This window comes from Copadichromis virginalis, linkage group LG4, assembly GCF_057382275.1.
Source record: "Copadichromis virginalis isolate Kocher_CV1m ecotype Utaka linkage group LG4, C_Virginalis_male_GT1.1, whole genome shotgun sequence".
In the NCBI taxonomy this organism is placed as follows: Eukaryota; Metazoa; Chordata; class Actinopteri; order Cichliformes; family Cichlidae; genus Copadichromis; species Copadichromis virginalis.
The window spans coordinates 15436043-15456573 of record NC_140621.1 but is presented as its reverse complement, the minus strand read 5'-3'; the positions used below and the strand labels follow the sequence as shown (position 1 = coordinate 15456573).

Here is a 20531-nt window from a genome sequence, read left to right as displayed (position 1 = left end):
TTCCTACCTCTATGGGAATTAATTTATAGCCCCTCTTTCTTTAATTGGAAAGAAAGAGCGATTGGGAGGAAGAGGGAAGAGGAGAACAGCAGGACAGGAAATCAGAGGAGTTGCTGAAGTCAGCTTCTTCTTTCCCTCCTCCTCCTCCTTTCCCTCTTATTTTCTGAGCAGTGCATTTATCACGCTTCTTAGTTTATTGACTCATCCAACCAAATCAGGACTACTCTTCAAAGATGATATTAATGGCCGTACGGGTCAAACAGGATTTAGTTGTACAAACAGGAGAGAGGATAAGAAAATGAACTCGGTAGGAGGGATCTCCATCCATCCATCCAACCATCTATCCATCTGGGCCCATGTTCTAGTAATTCAATGCATTTCAATTTTATTTTTGTAGTGCCAAATCACAACAACAGTTGCCTCAAGACGTTAGCAGTAGGCAGTAGTCGAAGCAGAAATGCCTAAACCTCCCCTTTCAAATCAGGACCACCTACTTCAACTCTTCTGGCAGGACATGAAGGTGCTCCCAAACCCACCAAGAGATTTAATCCATCCAAGGTGTCCTGGGTCGGCCCCAAGGCCACTTCTTGGTGGGACATGCACAGAACACCCCACCTAGGAGGTGCCCAGGAGGCATCCTGGTCAAATGCTTGAACTACCTCAACTGACTCATTTGATGATGAGGAGCAGTGGCTCTACTCTAACATCCAACCGAATGACTGAGGGCGACAACCAGTCTTTATTGTCTGATCATAATTATGATACAGGAATTACATTTTTACTTTCCCATTAAAATGTTCTATTATCTCCACCCCTTTAATGCATAAACACTCACACAGACACAAACGCACATATGTGGATGGGCGCATACACATGCACTCACTCGATTGAGAAATGCAAAACAGCTGGGCTAAGACAGACAGGAAAATGTGGCCGATCCCTTGAGACTAACGATTACACGCAAGAAGCATGGGTGCCACCTCAGCGTACCGTCCGGCTTTGCTTTCCTCAACACATATGCCTACGCAAACACAAACACACACACACATGCACACACACACGCACAGTTTGAGGAATGTAGCCGACAGCAGAGTGAGCTGTTGACAGCGGTGCCGACTAAGAGTGGAGAAGAGACTCTAATCCCTGTCAGAGGATAGAAAACCACTCAAAGCAAAACAATTAAAATGCTAATTTCACTTCCTCCTCTCTGCTCGGCTGTTAATGACTTAGCCAGGCGTGCAGGCGAACCAACAACATGTGTGTGTGTGCGTGTGGTTGTGTGCGGATAACAAACACTGTCTCATGACTTCGAGGTCAAGTGGCTGACATATTAGCATTGCTATGATATGTGTGTCGGGTGCAACTGCATTAAGATATTAGGGTTTTTTTCCCCCACACACCTAAAACAAAGAAACTATGTTTAGCTTAACCTTTTGCAACCCTGCTCGCAATCTTGTCACTAACGTCTACGAATGAAAATATATCAATACCTCTGTCTGCATGTGTGCAGTACTAGGATAGATGGAAACACACGAGACGTCAGAAAGATTTCTTAGATGGAGGAAAAGAGTTAGAGCAGTGTTTTGCCATTTTCTGCCCCGATGCCTGTTGCTGTTTATGATATTCCACTCTGCCTTCCCTGACATAAACATGCATATATATATATATATATATGTATACTTTATGTACGAACACACACACACACACACACACATAGATCTACAGAGAGATGTCAGTAGGTAAAGATAAAAATAGCCCATAGGGGAAACTGTGACATCACAGCTCTGAAAACTTTTTGAATTATCAACAGAGTCCCAACTGTCATACTGTCACACTAAATCTCTGTTTCTGTATGGGTTTGCATGCATAGCAATATCACTGTGTGCATTTTGTGATCCAACCCTGCAGGCCATGCATTTAATATGCCGTGCTTTACCTTACATTCAAACAGGCATTTACTGTGGCTGCAGCTTTTCCACAAAATCCTTTGTTTTATTTTGTTTTTTCTCATTTCTGCTGTATGTTATTAGGAAAGTTAAGTATATAATGGTCACTAAATCGCAACTGCAATTTCTTCACTGCTTTCACTTCATTTGTACTTATAACCATCTCCAACAGAACAGCGTGATAGTTTAGACTCCCGGGAGGTAAATGTGAGGCCATGAGTGTGACCCAAACAACAATCAGTCTATTGACTTCCAGCCTACTCAGTAATTGAAAAGCAATACATTGTAGCCCATTGGAAATGTGCCAGGTGTTCTATTTTTAGCCACCAGTTATTATATCTTGTTTCCTACTTTCCTCTTCTCTCACCAGATGGGGAAACTGGACAATCGTAGTCTGACACTGAAGTACCCCGTGTGGCCACGTTTCAACTCCTTTGGTGACGCTGAGCTTGATGACAACCACCTGTCCATCGTCACCTTAGAGGAGAAACCCTTTGTCATTGTGGAGGACGTGGAAAGACTCACTGGTACCTGCATGAGGAACTCTGTGCCGTGTAGGAAGCATATCAAAGAGTAAGTGGGATATCTGTCCATCTATCATGCTGCAGTGTTAGCTAGATAGCTAAGTAAGCAAATGCAGTAAAGCTGCTTCACTGCGAATCACCAAATATTACTGGTGTAAAAATGTTTGATTAAATTTTGTTTTAACAGAATGAACAAACATCTGAAATGCAGTTATGTTCACAAATATCTGTACAAGGATACAGTTTGTGTAGTTTTTTGGATCTGTGACTTAGTTTGATTGTGTGTTTTTTTTTAATTTGTTAAAGTTCAGATTTTATAACTAAAGAAAAACATTCTGCAGTCATTCACCTTAGTTGTCCTCCATAGTCGCCCAGGAGTATTGGTGTTGTTTCATTTTAAGAACTCTTATTAAGCATTCCAACAATCAGCTAACCAAAACGCAAGTTAAACACTTGGAATATCTACCTCAGCTGTCATGGAATAATGAGGGAACAGGCCTCACTTGGCAATGGAACTGCCTGTCAGTCAATTGTCCAATTATTTTTGAGCCTCTGGAAATAGGGCATTATGTATAAAAAATATCCCAAACAGTTAATGTACTGCTTTTGTTAAATCCCTTAAATCCCTTGAATGAAAGCAGAAAGTCTGCACTTCAGTCACGTCTTGATCTTTTGATTTAAAATCCACTATTTTGGTGCACAGAAGCAAAACTACACCAAAGAAATTAGTCATTGTCTTCAAATTTATGGTCCTAACTTACAAAATACAAAAAATTTGGGTCTCATCAACAAGTGGCCACTCTGAACATCTAGTTTTTGAGGTATGTTATACCTACAGTATATATCACACCTCAAAAAACTCGATACCTGCTCCTACTAGGGACACATCCATCATGCAAGTGTAAATGCAGCCGTAATAAGCAAAACAAGGAAATGAGAACGAGATACAGTATTACCGCCTATGTCAATGATATATATTCAAGTATATAAGAAAGTTAAAAGAAAATGCAACCATTAAAATCATCTAAACCTAAGGCACAAAAATGTAAGTGTGTGTTACAGCTAGTCTTAATCTAACAACGCGGTCCTGTAATGGCACACATGCTTATTATTGCAACACAATAAGCTGCACTTAAGTCATCTCACCCACTCTCTTCCTCCTTACCTTGTCTTGTGGAAAAGCACAACACAGTGAAATGGTCTGAAATACACTCTACTCGCAGTCTAACTGATTTACACGTAATGTTGTTGTATGAGAAGAAAAACTAAGGACCGCATAAAAGAAAGTTTCATAAGAGTGTATTGGATAATCAGAAGGTAATAAATTTACATCATCCGTATTTCATTTTCCACAGCGCCGTCTCTGCGCTCCTCTGTCAGTGCATGCTGTCTCGCTCTCCCCTTTCTCTCACGAACACGGAAAGCGATGCAGTGTGCAGGCTTTGCAGCAGCTTCTTTCCTCCTGAAAATGGAGGTGGCTGCTGAACTCAGCATTTTACTTCCTTCCATACCATTTCTTCCTTCTTCTTTTTTTTCACTAACGCCAAAATACCTCTAGCCCCTTGTTATATTATATTCCTGGAGCGCAAACACACACTGTGGGTGTATGTCACAGAGTGACTTGAGTGGTGCTGAATCAGCGTAATAATAAATGACGTCTGGATCATGTACATTTTCATGGATATTTATTATAGATATTCATTTTTTCCACATGGAAATACCAGAAAATGTTAGGAGATCAAGTCTGGGCATTTTTCAGAGTTGCCCTTTCTCACATGTAGCAATCAGCAATGTTCTTGTTGCTAAATACTGGATCAATTTGGGCAAAGGAAACAGATCTGCGATGTCACATGTCACACAGAGTCTAGAACAGTTCAGGGCTTTAATGTATGTGTGAAAAAAAAGGTCTACACACTTTATGTCACTCGATCAATGCGTAACACGTCTGTCTGCAGCTCTTTTTGCGTCACACAAACAGAGTTGATTAAGCGGCGATAGTTTTAGGGAAGTGGCTGACAGTGATTTACATCCAGAAAACACTGTGAAGTGGGGCGGAGAGCAAAGCATCTCCAAGGAGGAACACAAACACACATTTACGAGCTCGTACGCTCTCTGTGGCCACATGTCCACTCACTCACAGGCCAATGCTGCTTTTCAGCCTCCCACAGCGCAATTCCCACTCAAGCATCCGAAGCGCCCATTTGGAGAAGGTGGGATAGATGGAGGGAAGGAGAGAGGCAGGGGTTGGATTGGGGTTGAAGGAGTACCCATGCATGCAGAACCAGAAATTCACTCATCCAGGCCTGGCTTAAGAGCAAGCCATACTTACACTAATGCTCTCATAGTCATACACAGACCCACACTTTCCTCCCTGGAGACCCCTCGGGCCCTGTAGTGTTTCTATATCAAGTTGGCCTGCCAAGTTCACAAACAGCCTCCATAACATCACATGCTCTTACTGCCTGATCTGTACAGTGGCCTGCCTAAATGGGAACGCCGTGTTCGTGAATGCAGCTAAGTTCTGGCCTATATGCTTACTCTGTCAGCTCCCACCATTCCCCACCAGCTGAATCTGCCAGAAACTTGGGTTATTTGTCCTTGTTTCGGCTAACATCAACCTGTTCCTTGTAGTTGCATTACATTTACCACAATTTCATTCTTACTTCAACATCACAAGAATATATTGCATATTGTGCTTAAAGCGGCCATGCTTGGAATAAAGACAAGAAATTTACATATCAAAGAGTACAGTGCAGCCGCTGCCTAGTGTGACCTCTTCTGTGGAGAAGACTAAGTTAATTAGCGCTTCTAAGCTCATACCACATTACCCACAGAACCTCAAGCCAGTATCTCTTTTTCTCCGTCCATCCACTCTGTGATTTTATTCCATTGCCACTGGTGTCCAAACTGTTGAGCTACTGTTGAAATGTGTGGATCAGGAAAGCAAAATAAAAAGTTACATTGCATTCGACAGAGCTGCAAATGCAATTAGGAAAAGACATTATTTTACACTAAAAAGGAGTCAAGCCCATTATTTTATTTCTTCTGTGATGGATTAAAGGTTGTTTAGTGTTTCAGTGTGGTGTTCAAAAGTTGCAGGTTTCATAGAATGACATTCATAACTGCTGACATATCGGCACTTGGCTCTTTTTTCCCCTTTCTTGTGTGAAACTGTTAGACTGTGAAAGTAAATGCCTTTCCAGTTCAAAGACAGGAAAGAATTCCACTTGGGGAGACATTTGTTTGACAGATCGATGGCGACTAGTGAGGGAGTTTGCGAAAAACTGGCAAATGTTATCTTTTTTCCTGGTGCTGCAGAATAACTTAAAAGTGACAAAGTTTCATCTCTGAAGGGTACTGCAGAGTCACAGCCTGATGCGCGGGGGTCCCCTCCTTACTTTCCGTCAAGTTTTTGCCCAGGTTGTTGTTACGCTAAAGGACGAGGTTATCGTCTTCTAATTAGCACACATCTAAAAGTTAAATGAGACTCCCAGGTGGCTCAAAGTTGATGTGCTCTTGTGTGTGAACTCTTCTGCTCTCAAATTCATATACACAGATGGTACAAGGCTTGCAGATGCAGCGCCGTCAAAATTTCCTTCTCCAGAGAGGCGTTGGGAGAAAAGGGAGCATATTTTTCTAATCTTCAGTCATTCCTGAATAGATTGACCTGAACTTAAAGGTGAAAAAGACCCAGGGTGATATTTGTTCACTGGTGCAATCACAAATTTAACAAACATGATGGAAAAAATGAAGCAAACAATGTTCCTTTTGTTTTTTAATGAATGAATGAATGAGGGTTCCCTACCTAAACGTGGATGTAAAAATGGATTTGCAGGCTATGCAAAGAGCTGGTATTTGTTCTGTCAATGTTTACTTCAATGTTCAATCATAGCGTTGATGCCATTTGTTTTTTTCCCACCGCTGACACCGAGCGAAAGACTAATCATCTGCTGATGGTCTTTGTGTTTTGTGCTTCTGCAGCAACACGACTGAGGCTGGTGGGACGTATATCAAGAAGTGCTGTAAAGGTTTCTGCATCGACATTCTGAAAAAGATAGCCAAGTATGTGAAGTTCACCTATGACCTGTACCTGGTTACCAATGGCAAGCATGGCAAGAAGATCAACAACGTCTGGAATGGGATGGTGGGAGAGGTAAAAAGAGCCTTTTTGTGTGTGTATATATAAGTGTGCCTGTGTTATTCAACTACCGTATTACTCATCTTGTTGGAAACTAAGATCATCACACATTGTGGAGATGTGCTTTGATGGAGCAGCACTTTGCTAATACAAAGTGATACATTTCAGATGAAAACATGTATTAAGGTTAAAGTTCATCCTCGTTCTTCTAAGTGGGGTACCTGCTGACCCCACAGGTATACCTTTTATGATATCATACAGGTGTTTCATTCTTTTATTCCAAATTTCCTTTCAGTTACTTGTTGCATGTTGGATGTTGCAGATCATCAAACAAATTTCAATTAGACAAAGATAACCCGAGTAAATCCAAAAGGCAGATTGATGATTAATGATGATTTGAATGAAGTGAAAACAGCTATCCAAACCTACCTGGCCCTGTGTGAAAACGTAATTGGATCGATCTCCAGTTGGCGTGTCAACTTATTCTTGGGCAAGATACTGAGCCATGAGTTGCCCTGATGCATCCGTTGGCGTGTAACTGGTGTAAATAAAGTTCTTGAATCTCACATTTGCAAAAAATATCTTGCTGATCAGATGAACTTTTTTGAGTTTGAGTCCCGTTAAATCTAACACAACATTTAAACATGCAAGCCCCTGAACTAGCGATTCGCCAACAATGACCCCTATATGTGATCAGGAGGTAAATATTGCAGGGCAACAAATGTGTGAGCAACCAAACCTCAGAACTGATGCCCACTGGAAAGTTTGATCTTAAGTAATCTGTAATCAAAGGCAGATTTAACTAAAAAAGATGACCAACAATTTAAAATGTGCTTTTTTTTAAAGCAGACTGTTAGAATGATCATTTAGTTTTTCCAATTTTTTTATGTTTCAAAATAAATTTAAATATCGCCAGAGCAAATGTTCACAGAGTGTAAAAAACAAAAACAAAAAACAACTGTTACTATAGCAACTCAGACCTGAAGACCCAAGTTCCAGAGTTAATTTTAAGACTATAAACTTTGCATTTTTTAATGCTTAATTAATTCATTTTATGGGTTGAATGTTATTTGTATTTGTTTTAATCCTATTTTGCACTACTGCTTACATATTGGCTACATTGATTAAATTTCAGTATGAGATTAAAAACTTTATTTATGTGCAATCAGTAATCTTTACATTCTTGTGCACAGATTTGTCAACATTTACTTTGGGTGGAAGAGACAACATGTAGTTAGCCTAATGAAGACATTTGTTCTACTCTGTGATAGCTATCGAGGGTGTACTCCACCTTTTGACCCTGTGACAGCTGGGGTGGAAATGGATCCAGATGGATGAACGGATGAGTAGATTGTAACTTTCTCTTCCTTTCTCCCCAATCATTCCTCTTATGTCCCTGCTCTCCTCCCTCCTCCTCCCCCTACCCTGAAAAGGTGGTCTATAAGAAAGCCGTCATGGCCGTCGGATCTCTGACGATCAATGAGGAGCGTTCTGAGGTCATCGATTTCTCCGTCCCGTTCGTGGAAACTGGGATCAGTGTCATGGTGTCCCGTAGCAATGGAACTGTGTCCCCATCAGCCTTCCTTGGTAATTGTCACCAAATAGCTGCTCTTCTCTTGTTAGACTGAGGAGAGAACAAGAAGAAAACCTGTCTTGTTTGCTTCTCTGGTTTGTGTTAGTATAGAACAGTGTTTGTTTTGAGTGTGTGTGTGTGTGTGTTCCCTCAGATACAGCACTGACAACATAATTCACTTCTGTTACACAGCTGTCAATACTTGCTCTTTCATCTGAGGGATTTAGCTGAATGCCCGCTTCCTGCCACAGCGACTCTCACTTACCTGAGAGGCACTTAACCGCAGGATTTTAACCTAAGAGACCACGGATATCCCCGTTATGGTTCCTCAGTCACGTTCATTTGATGCAGAGTGCTTTAACATTGACATCCACAACAGTTCGCGATGCCACTGACCCAATGCACACACAAACTTACATGCAAATTGGCTGCAGGAATTTCCACGAAAAAGAGAAACTCTAACACACACAGCAAGGACGCACACGCAAGTACACATGCTGACATGCGTGGAAGCATGCAGTTAGTGGTGTGAAAATGGAAATTATAAGGGCTTAGCAGGAAAACCTCATAATGGCTGCTTGCCACTCTGCACATGCACACTCAAATGCACACATCCCGGTGTGCGGCCCTATGCCAGCAGTGCTCTCCCATACATTAGAGCAGAGTTTAATCTCTGCAGTAATGTTAAGGGCTCAGAGGGAGGACAGGAGTGCTGACACCAGGGCTTTCTATACTGTACCCCTTATTCCACAGCCAAATAGGAGGAACGCCAGTATATATGCAAGTGGTTTGGGGTAGGTGGGTGGGGTGAGATCTGTAGGGCTTCTGAACTTAGAACGGTCTGCTTGGACATGGAGTTCTTCCCTCAGTATGTGTGTGTGTGTGCATACGGTATTTCTGACCTGTTTATTCCTTCAGTTTGTGGAAAGACGAGGAGTGTGCAAATGATAAGAAAAAGTGACGGATAAGCTATAAAAAGTGCAGTATTAGCTAAGCATTAGCACGACCTCTGTTCTCTTGACTTTCTCTCTTTCTTTCACAGAGCCATTCAGTGCATCAGTGTGGGTGATGATGTTTGTGATGCTCCTGCTGGTGACTGCAATGGCTGTCTTCATGTTCGAATACATCAGTCCTCTTGGCTTCAACAGAAACTTGGCACAGGGAAAAGGTGAGTACGGACACTAAAGCTTAATTTAGACTTCTGCACTGATTCTAGCCTATGCCAACATTTATGCCTGTGTTGCTGTGGTGCTGCTGCGTGTAGTCACATTTCTAAGGAGGTACACGTCAAGTTATGCCGTAGGGTTTCAGGAGGGTTACAATATACCTACGACAAAAATTTAACACAGAAGCACAAGTCCACTGCTCTAATATTGGGTAGTTTAAATTGCATGTCACTTGTTCTACAAATAGATTTTGAAATATTTGTTTTCTTTCTTTCTAATTTTATACCATCCATCTCGCTTTCCCACACACACTCTCTTTCCTCGTTTTCAGACCCTCACGGCCCTTCCTTCACCATGGGCAAGGCAGTGTGGTTGCTGTGGGGTCTGGTCTTCAACAACTCTGTGCCGGTGCAAAACCCAAAAGGAACCACCAGCAAGTTCATAGTGTCAGTATGGGCCTTCTTTGCTGTCATCTTCTTGGCCTCCTACACTGCCAACTTGGCCGCCTTCATGATTCAGGAGGAGTTTGTCGACCAAGTCACCGGGCTTTCAGACAACAAGGTAACGAAGAACGAATGAGGTAGTTTTATGATATGTTTTTTGCAGGCCTTCAGTTTTATATCATACAACAGGATTAGAAAATCATCATAGGATGAAGGGGAAAATGAAGCATAGTACCTGTTTTTGTTGCGTGTGGCACTACCGTTCCTCTCACAAAGTTCCAGTCACCTGAATTCAAATGTACAAGTTTTACCGTTTTAAATCCAGCTGGAAATTGTGTTCTGTTGCTCCAGAATGAATTAACATGGGCTCTGTTTTATGCACTCAGAATCAAAATGACATGCATATAGAAAAATGCAGCAACAAACAGAAAGACTGGGATATTAAAAGAAAAGGTCAAGCCAAATGTAGTGAAACAGATTGGAGGGTTGGAGAAGGCTAGACAAAAGAGCAGAGTGCTTCCAAGGACAGAAATACAGATGTATTAGAGGCGATACTATCAAGAGAAGGCTGACATAGAGGGTTTTGACAACAAACAGACGGAGAGAGGGAGGGAGGGATGGTGTAAGAGGTACATCAATTGGCAGGAGAGAGACTGAGGACTAGCAAAAGGCCAAGACACACAAGATGGTACAAGACAACAGGCAGACAGATATGGGCCAGTTTGAAGGCTGAGGTAAGGGAAGAAAGGCATTAGGAGGGAGAAAATAGAATATGTGGAAAGACAGGGAGGGTTGGGAACGAAAGGAAACAGACAAGAAGGGCAAATGGCCGTTTAGACAGTTATGCTGAGAGAGGCTGGCCATCGAGCCAAATGCGACCGACAAAATGATGAAAAGCATTCCTCGTGCGGGGCCATGTTTTGTGTAGTTTACTTAAGGTGGGTTTAGACTGTTAGCAGGCACAAACAGATGCACTCTACTGTACCTATCAACCTGAGGGAAGGATGTAACACCACTAGTGTAAATTCTTATACTTTGGTACAACCATTTCCTTTAATATGCAATTATAATCATTTTATATGATGAGGCAAACACATTTTTTTCTAAAAGTAACATTTTTTTCTTCCAAAAGTTGCAGGACCAAAATGCTTCACAAAAGTGCACACACATACACACAACACTCTGGTGCATCAGTGCTCAACGAGATGAAGTTTAAGATTGCATCACTGCCCTCAATGCATTTGGGAAATATAGGCATAGTTTCCAAAGCAGGCTTTTGCCGTTGTTAGTTACCATCCCTAAGTTTGGTGCTTTACCTTTAGCTTTCTGGCTAGCTTGCTGTAGCTGTGATAGCATACATTCCTGTTGAATATTAGTAATGGACAGCGGTGTGAATCAGATAGCTCCCCTTCGCTGTCTTGTTATATCAGTGCGTGTAGGTGTGGTTACAGCTAATATGTATTTAAGCTAATGATGATGACAGATCTTTAAAGGCAGCAAATAGTTTACTACCACTCAGTCTGAAATGTTAGTACTGATAGTAGTGATATATGTACAGGCTCATCTCTACCATATACTTATGGTGCTCACAAACTATGTGCAGTGGACAAGATTTTGCACTTTCTAATGAAAAGTGGCAGCAGTGTAGAATAGGCTGGGTATCGTCACTGATTTCTAGAATCGTTTTGATTTTTCTATCTATAAAAAGAAAGAAGATTTTCCTGGCCTGGGATTTTATAGCAGATGACCTTAAAAATATTCTGCAGTAGATCAAAAATGAAAGAAAACCATTAATCAACATATGAACATTACCTGATGCTGCTGAAGTGAAGCAGAGCAAAGTTACAGAGGTTTTATTAGAGACACAGCCAAGCATTTTGCAATTTTGCATAATTTTAAAAAGTGAAAAGTTTAAATTTGTTCAGTATTGAACAGCAGAAATGAGGCTTTCTTTTCGGAAGTAATTAAAAGGAAAAAAACAGCGCTGTAAACAACGGCAGTCTTGTGCGTAAAAAGCAAGTGAATAATGCAGAAAACAGAGATTTTTAGATTGGAAACTGTTCTTGAAGTACAGAGACAGAGAGGTCTGCATGAAGTGTGATTTTATCGTGGTGGAAGCAAAACAGGAAAGGTCAGAGGGAATTCATGACGATGTTTATGTGAAGCAAAGTTTGGATCTTCTTTTGCTGCTGGTTCGGTCAATATTTTTGGAGAGAGATAAAAACCTGCAGCTTCAGAATCAGCTCAAAAAGGGCGTAAACACAAAGCGCAGACCCACAGAAACATCAGAATCAGCGAGCTGTCGGCTTTCAGCCCCGCCTGTGTCCGTGCCGTCGGGTGAGAAAAGCGACATCTCACTGATTCTGATCCGTCGGCGGGTCCACGCTTTGCTTTTACGTCTTTGTGCAGGATCCGTGTACCTGCTCTCATTTACTGTTTTAGGTGTTTGGTGGTTGTTGAAAGTTTGTGAGGTTTAACCTGAGATTCTGGCGTTTCGTGCAAAATACATTCATATTTAAAAATCGATTCTGGATTTTATTGAGTCAATATCACATTATCCAAGCTAGAATCGATTTTAATCGATAAATCGATAATCAAAACCCACCCCTAGTGTAGAAGCTAGTTTAACTAGTGATCGTTTTAGCATCGCTGTTGGCATTGCTCAAAGATCATACTAAGTTACACAGGCATTATTTTACAGACTTTGTAGATTACATTTGGTGGATGTTTGTGCCAAATCTAGGAATAGAGAGCTTTAAGAATTGTATGCAAGTATAAATTTAAGTTGATTACATTAGTTACTAACAGAATTCTTAGAATGGTCTGTGAGACACCTGTGGGGAAGTACAATAGAACAAATTACTGGTAAATAAGTGTTTCTCCTAAAATTATACATTAACTGCACGACTGGTCGATCGCTGTGTCACATTGTTTTAATTTTAAATTCCTACTAACTGAAGCCTTCAAAAAAACGTTTTGTTTTTGTTTTTAAAAAAGTGTATTTTACATGTAACTTTCTTAAAGCTGCAGTATTTGTGCATTGGGTCCATTTCAGTCAATGGTGACAGGAAGAGCTGTTTTTATTTGTTTTAATAATTGATGAAGAGAAAGCAATGGATGTTTACTGAGCTGTTAAACTTGTTCTCTAAGCAGCCTGCTTCATGCACAAGTGGAGAGCAGTCAGTTAACAGGTCTTTGGTGTTTTATGGTGCATGGGGATTTGTCTTTGCAAATCTGGCTGCTCTTTCTCTGCTTTTCGGTTTTGTTTCGGTTTCTCAGCATTATAAAATTGCTTTTTGTGAAGCCTACAGACTTCAAAGTTCAAATGTAAACAATCTGCTGCTGTTGTTGGAGCTGTAGTAGCTTTCAGCGGCATTATGATGAAAGAAATAACTAGGTTCTGGCACTTTCCACATGCATCTACTTAGAAGAGATTTAAAACATCTAAATAATGTTAAAAAAAACCAGTCACATATGAGCAAAACATGTAGATTTGTAGACATGCAGACAAATTCTGGGAAGCGATGGGACATGAAAATGTAGCGTGGAGACCCCCAGTGACTCAGTCACTAAAAATAGGATGGCACAATACGACCACTTTTGATCGCATGGCAATTACAGAGGTCACCTGGTGGGAGGCAGCCTTCGTCCAAACATTGACTGTCTGACTGCAGTCACTTTCAGACAGACTAGTGAAGGTTTGCAAATAATTGCAGTCTAGTTCATAAATGAGTGCAACTCTTCTGCAATGTGCCTCACTCTACGTAAAAGCAAGGTTGCACAGTGCCTGCTATAATTCAAACATTTTGTTTCAAATCTACGAGGTTCTGAGTAGACAACAAATGTAAGTTGTTAATGTAAATTTTTGTTTGACATGAATTTCTGTGGACATTGCAACAGATTTGTGATTTTTGCCAGTTTATCTCAGTTAATTGAAGTCATTCCATTTATTGGCATTTTGATGCACCAAAGTCGCTTTGAAGACTGGTGTGATCGCAGATCTGCTCTTCAACCATTTTAAAGGCAGCGAGGTTGCAAGTTCATTGCAAATAGTCTGAATAATTTTGTTCATGTCGTGATCTCCACTGTTTTATAGCATAATATTTACACACACAGAGAATAAAAAAACATAGTAAGACATGTATCCGTCTGCATGCCAAATATCCTCGGGCAAGATACTAACCCCAAGTTGCTCTCCAATACATCCATCAGAGTGTGAATGTCTCCGACTGTTCGGCAGGAACCACTTAAGCATAGAAAATTGTGAATGAGTGAAGGAAGCATGTTGCATAAACTCCTTTGAGTGCTCAGGTAAAGTAACAAACCGTTATACAAGAACCAGTCAGTTTATAGTGATTAGGAGATGGACGGGAAAGCAGAAGCAGAACAGACCAAAGAAGACCTGCAGGACAAAATAGAAGAAAATAAAGGAGTAGGGTGAGTTAATAAACATGGCAAAAGCAATGAGATCGATCAAGGTTTCATGATAACCACAGACATTTGTAAGCAATATATTTATATGTTGCACAGAGTTACTATAATTTTATTGTGTTTTATTTTATTTGTTTTTATTCCATTTAGCTTGTGTAGGTTTGTAGGTTTGCTCCTTTCTGTGGTTTGTGGAGTCAACTGATACTCACATTGCCATCCAGTGTCTGTAAACATGTAACCTGTGCCTTGTTTAAGGTGAAAGTTTTTACCTATTTAATAAAACATATTCCAATTATAGTTATGTAACGTACATGGACATAATGTGTAGACTCTCAGTTTTCATTTGAGAGTATCCACATTCAAATTGGATGAAGGGTTTAAGAGTTTTAGCTCATGTGACATCCTTTTTTTTAAATGAGCAAAAGTAATTGGACAATTGACTCGAAGGCTGTTTCATGGGCAGGTGTGGGCAATTCTTTCATTATGTCATTACCAATTCAACAGATAAAAGGAAGATTTTGCTGTGAACAGACAATATGTGGTTAAAGGAGGTCTCCATGCAGGTGAAACAAGCCATCACTAAGCTGCAAAAACAGAAAATAAAACATCTGAAATGAAGAGATTGTGTTAAAAAAATGCTTTACTTCCTTACATTTTTATACAGTCTTTTTGTTCAACCCACTGAATTAAAGCTTAAAGTTTGCACTTCAACTGCACCAGAGTTGTTTCTTTTAAAATTCATTGTGGAACAGAAAACAAATATTAGAAAAAAAAGGTCTCTGTCCAAAAATTTATGGACCTGACTGTATATGTTCACAGTTTTATTACAGATTATTTAAGGCTTTTGATATTGGCGTTTGACATTGAGCTTAGTTAATAAGAATAATTTGTGTGATACCTTTACATATCACTTTGATTTTAATACCTATTATTAGCACCTATACACCCTACATGCACTTACAGTACATAAGGAGAAAAGTGTTCTCAGGCTGCTGAGAGAAATTTCTCCTCTGGGTTTTGAGTCTTTTACCCAGGTAACTGGATTTTGTCCTGTGAGAAACCTTCATATTTTAATTAGATTAGTGATTATTACAGTCATTACACACATTACCAGATTTAGGCCAGATGACTCACTTCACTCAAAGCTCACCTCTTACTGATGCTCTCCTTTCCCCATGGCATTGTATTGAAATGCAGTTTAATGTGCAGGGTTTGCGCAACCCTGCATATATTTGATCCAAACTGTGATCTCTTTCTAAAGCTAATCAAACAGATTTTGGCAGCTAACCTGCAAGTAAAAGTATACTGCTGTATCAAGGAAAAGACGCTAAAGTACATCTTATGGATAATTTGGTAAGACCTGGAGGTTTCTGACAGCATGGCAGTATTTGAAAGTTGAGAATACGTGCTTTTTTAAAATAGTCTTTGGAAACCCTGCATCAGAAAATCGTCCGGAAATCTTGCCAGAAAGCCTTGACGGACAACAATCCCCATGATCTGGTTGTGGCTATGTTGCAGGACGGTGAGTTCTTTTATCTACACCTATCTTAGCCTCAAATCCTCTCCTGCCTCCGCTCCTTCATTTTGTCGTCAGCTCTGCATTAAGCTTTCGTTAGCAGCAGCTGGTGCAGTTCTTAAAAGCCCTTCACTGGTAATTATCAAGCAAGAGAAGAGTGCTTTTCAAGTCTGAATCCCAACCCGCCACTCCACCACACCCCAACCAGCCCCTGTCACCCCCCTCTCACTCCTCCTGGGACATTTACCCTCTCCTGACCTAAAAGCTTCTATTTAACCTTAAGAAAGGCACAAATGAAGAAAAGATGAAGAAGGAGAAGTAAACAATAGCAAGGACTGTGGGAGGAGAGAATGTCTCCTAAGGGCTGTTGCTTGTCATGCTGACAAACACACTGTGTGACATCTCCACTAACATATGAATGCGCACTCGTATGCACAGCGCAGTTTGACTTGTCGACACGCGCTCACGCTCACCCTGACCTGATTACACAGCAGAGACACATATATGTGCCGTCAGATGCAGCATGTATAAACGCTTAGAAATATGCTCAAATATATTATGCAGATTCGTTTTTGATGCAAGCAAACAGTGCATCGTTTTTGCAAACAATCAAGCAGATGAGTTTTGTGTATGTTGAACAGATAGAGAAAACAACAGGAATGCTAATAGTCTGCTAATCAAATCCTCCAGTAGCAGCCTACAAGTGGAGTCAATCATGTGTTGTATGAATACGTTAAAGCAAAGTAAAGTAAGCCTGTAAGCGTTTGAGATGACATGCAGTGTTATGTTTCTGAGAACCGCTTTAATAATATGGACTGAAACCGTCGGCGCACAAACTAGCACAGCATGTGGTTAGAGTGAGGCTCATAAATACACACTTGTAATTGATAGGGTTTGTCTGCTTCTGGCACCGAGGGCAGATTGTTACCACAGTGCTGGAGGGTTGGTTTTTACCTCAGCTACAAGCACGCTTGGACAAAACTCTTGACCTGTACTCTGATACACTGATTATACCTGAGAGGGGGTTTGTGGAGGAGGCAGAGAGAAATGATGGGAGAATTTAAAAAGAAAAGAAAATCAGCGAGTGGATGGGAAACTATGGCACCAGTGGTTCCTTCAGTAAGGGTTGCTCTTGAAGTGTTGTGGGGTTTTTTTTTTTTAGAAATTCAAATGAAGATGTGTAACCTCAGCTTTTCCTTTTCCTTCTCCATTGTTCTTCTCATCACAGTTTCAGAACCCATATGCTTACTCGCCTCCGTTCCGCTTTGGGACCGTTCCAAATGGTTCCACTGAAAGAAACATCAGGAAGAACTATCCCGCCATGCACCAGTATATGGTGAAGTATCACCAAACTGGAGTCCAGGATGCACTCGTCAGCCTCAAAACGGGGTAAAGAGACACTTTGTGTGCATGGGTTTTTGTGAGTTTGTTGGTAAGTGCACTTTTACATCATTCATATGTGTGTAGTTTTTTGTGAAAACCTAGGCCTGTGAAGTGTACTTCTTTCATGCCTGAATGTATCCACGCTTGTGTGTGTGTGTGTGTCTGTGGTGACAGGTCCTGTGAGACTGTGGATGAATGGGCTTCCTCATTGGGAACAGCAAGGGTTATTTTTAGCGCTGGACTCTATAGTGGGACTGATAGTGTGTAAAGGGGGTGAGGAGTGGGGCGGTTATCAGTCTAACCAAGGAGAGATCTAAAGAGTGTGTGGATGAAAAAATAAAGGTAAAGATGGGGGGAAAGAAAAGTGAGGACCAGAGTCAAGAGGAAGAGGGTAAGAGTTGAAACCCAAGTGCCAAATGTTTAATTGCAGAAAATGAAGCACAAATGGGCCAAGAGACTAGAGAATAAGAACATAGAGAGTGCACTGGAAAAGAAAAGTGAGGCAAGGAGAGGATAAAGAAGGGCAGAGAAAAGGGACAGGAAAGGAAGTATGGAGCATCAAGGATAAGAGAGACGGGAGGGAAAATGAGAACGTTAAATGACAATCGGTCGTTGAGATGACAAGAGGATATTTTTAATTGGTCACTGGCAATGGGGTGGGATCCAATTAGAGGTTCTATAGCTCAGACAACAGGCTGCCCCCAGGGAGAAATTAAATAGAGAAACAATAGATCCTCTCAGCTCCTTATCTTCCATCCACAAGTTACAGTATAAGAAAGCTGGATGTAAACACAGCATCTATGGTACTGTTAGGCACTCTGGCTTCTGTTGTTTTATTCACATGCAACATATATACATGTGTTGAAGTAAACTAATGCTTTGTGCACAACAGCTTATAAGTATACAAAAAAACAAGCTTATCTGTGTATCTGTGGACTCCACCTGCTGAAGGTGTCTGCAGTCAGTAATGCAGTCATTGATATTTCGGCTCTGTGGCATAAGCAGTTGAGCAGCACTGCACCATTCAGCTATTTGGGGCTCGATGGCTGGATTAACTGTGATCACACATAATGCTGAGAGGCTTTACACACAAAGACACACACAAAATCTGTCACAGCCACAGGAACCAAGATTATTCACAGGGGAGCGAAATTGATTTGATTTAATTATTGTTACTCTTTAAAAATAAGCAAAGTTCAACTGTTTTAATGGTTATGGTTAATTTAAAGGGTATTAAAATGTTGTGTTAATACATGTGTTTCAGAGGAGTTTGGAAGTTTATAATGCTTGAACCACCGCATCAGCGTCGCACTGTAACACACTCGATTCTCCAGTATTGAAAACATCTTCAGTCTTAAGAAGTTGATGATTGCCAAATTCAAGTTAGCAACTTTTTCCCCACTTTTTTCAGAAAAAAACACCCATCTATTATGATGAATCATACAGTTTCTCTACATTGGTAACAAAGTCTGACAGTAACAGAGTGGACAATTAATTGCTAGAATAAATGCTAAAAGCACATGGCACAAATCAAATCATGGTTAAAATCCCTATCTGATCAATAATTATTGGTGTTTTCATCATGGTATAATGCTATTATAGTGACAAGTTTGGCATTAAATGCAAAAAACCCAGTAAACATATCTCCATGTGCTTAAGATTTTGTCAGTAACTGTATGTGACATCCTTTTCTGTAGCTTACATAGTTGTGGGAGCAATTCAAGCAATTTATATATTGATTGGTTTTCAGACACAAATTTTTTAGAGAATATATTTTTAAAATAATTTGAATATAATAGAATTATGAAAATCAACTATTTTGGGAGTTTTTAAATATTAAAAAATTAATGCAAAGATATTTTGATTGCAATAGTGCAGTGTTTCCCAACCTTTTGGAGCCACGGCACATATTTCACATTAGAAAAATTACACGGCACACCACCAAACAAAAATGTACAGAAGAGGATTAGGGCCACTGGGAAAAAAAAAAAGTGGGAACATCTTTTTTTTTTTTATTCTGAGAAAAAAGTCAGAATTGCCTTTTTTTGTTCAGAATTCTGACTTTTTTCTCAGAATTAAAAAAAAAAAGATGTTCCCACTTTTTTTTCAGTGGCCCTAATCCTCTTCTGTAAAACTGTCACAAACAGCATATTGATAATTTTTCCCCTCGCAGCAGGCCTAGTGGAATTAGCTTGGTTTGTCCCCAGTATACCTTTTTTGCTTTCTTCTGACCTGTACTCATGCTGGGGCCTTCATCTGGGTTGGAATTTTCTCCAGGACCCAGGTCAGGGGTCCGTTCTTCGTACCTCGCTAAGTAAGTTAGCTGGATTTGATTGTTGACGATTTCGCGTGATCCTGGATCGTTCGGTGCCCCGAAGCTCATCCGGGACTTGCTGTCATAGCAACAGGTCCGTAAGCGTAAACCTGCTCGGGAGCAGGCTTACTTTATGTAAACAGGATTAGATCGCGGCCACTCAGGTATGTCCGCTTCATTTATACGAAAGCAACAGCGATATTTTACCACTGTTTTACCATAAATAAATATTATCAATGTAACTAAAGATAATGCAGTATTTGATTATTTTATTGATTTCATACAGATACATGAAATACAGTACATTTCCTAAAAAAAGGTAAATGTACTATTATTAATCATTCTATTTCATGTATTTGATTATTTCAGATGTAATTCACAGTTCAGAGTAGTAATAGTAAATTACTTCATGTAAGCAAGATGAGAGACCACGGCTATAAAAGCGAAGGTGGATTTGGGAAGTCTGTCGCAGCCATGTCCTGTCCGTATACGCGAGCCACCCATTGCGGAAGGTGCAAGATTGATAAGGAGAGTTTTCAGAATTCAGCGTATATTGCGGGATAGACAGGATCCTTTAGTTCAGCGCGACAGTGTGCTCATTGAGAGATATCGATATTCCCGTGAGGGTATTATTTACTTAACCAAATTGTTGACGAGGGGGTGCAGGACCACCACCTGTCTTTTTTTGCTTTGCCCTTTTCTTGGTTGCTGTTATAAACAAACAAACAGATTATTTCAGGGACTCTTTTCAAGAGACTAAAAGCAATATAAGTGATAAATATTACCATTCTGTAGAATATTCTTATATTTCACTTTTACTTGTTCCCATGTTCTAGTGGGTCCTGTCGTGGCTCTAATGTGAAAGAGGATATAATGTAATATAATATAATATGATATAATGTAATATAATATAATAAATTTACCCTACTGCCTACTGGTGTTGGCCAGAGGGGCCGATGGCGCGATATGGCAGCCTGGCTTCTGTCAGTCTGCCGCAGGGCAGCTGTGGCTACAACCGTAGCTGCTTCCACCAGTGTGTGAATGTGAGAGTGAATGAATAGTGGCATTGTAAAGCGCTTTGGGTGCCTTGAAAAGCG

At 40.5% G+C, this 20531-nt stretch overlaps 1 protein-coding gene across 1 annotated transcript in view; it reads left to right on the top strand.

Moving 5' to 3' along the window:
- Positions 1 to 20531, top strand: part of grin2aa (glutamate receptor, ionotropic, N-methyl D-aspartate 2A, a) — a 161180-nt gene that overhangs the window by 127357 nt on the left and 13292 nt on the right. Inside the window, exons 5-10 of the mRNA XM_085453783.1 lie at positions 2317 to 2519; positions 6452 to 6623; positions 8042 to 8195; positions 9224 to 9349; positions 9679 to 9908; positions 16966 to 17126. Coding sequence (XP_085309909.1) covers positions 2317 to 2519; positions 6452 to 6623; positions 8042 to 8195; positions 9224 to 9349; positions 9679 to 9908; positions 16966 to 17126 — 1046 coding nt within the window. The remainder of the gene's footprint in view (positions 1 to 2316; positions 2520 to 6451; positions 6624 to 8041; positions 8196 to 9223; positions 9350 to 9678; positions 9909 to 16965; positions 17127 to 20531) is intronic.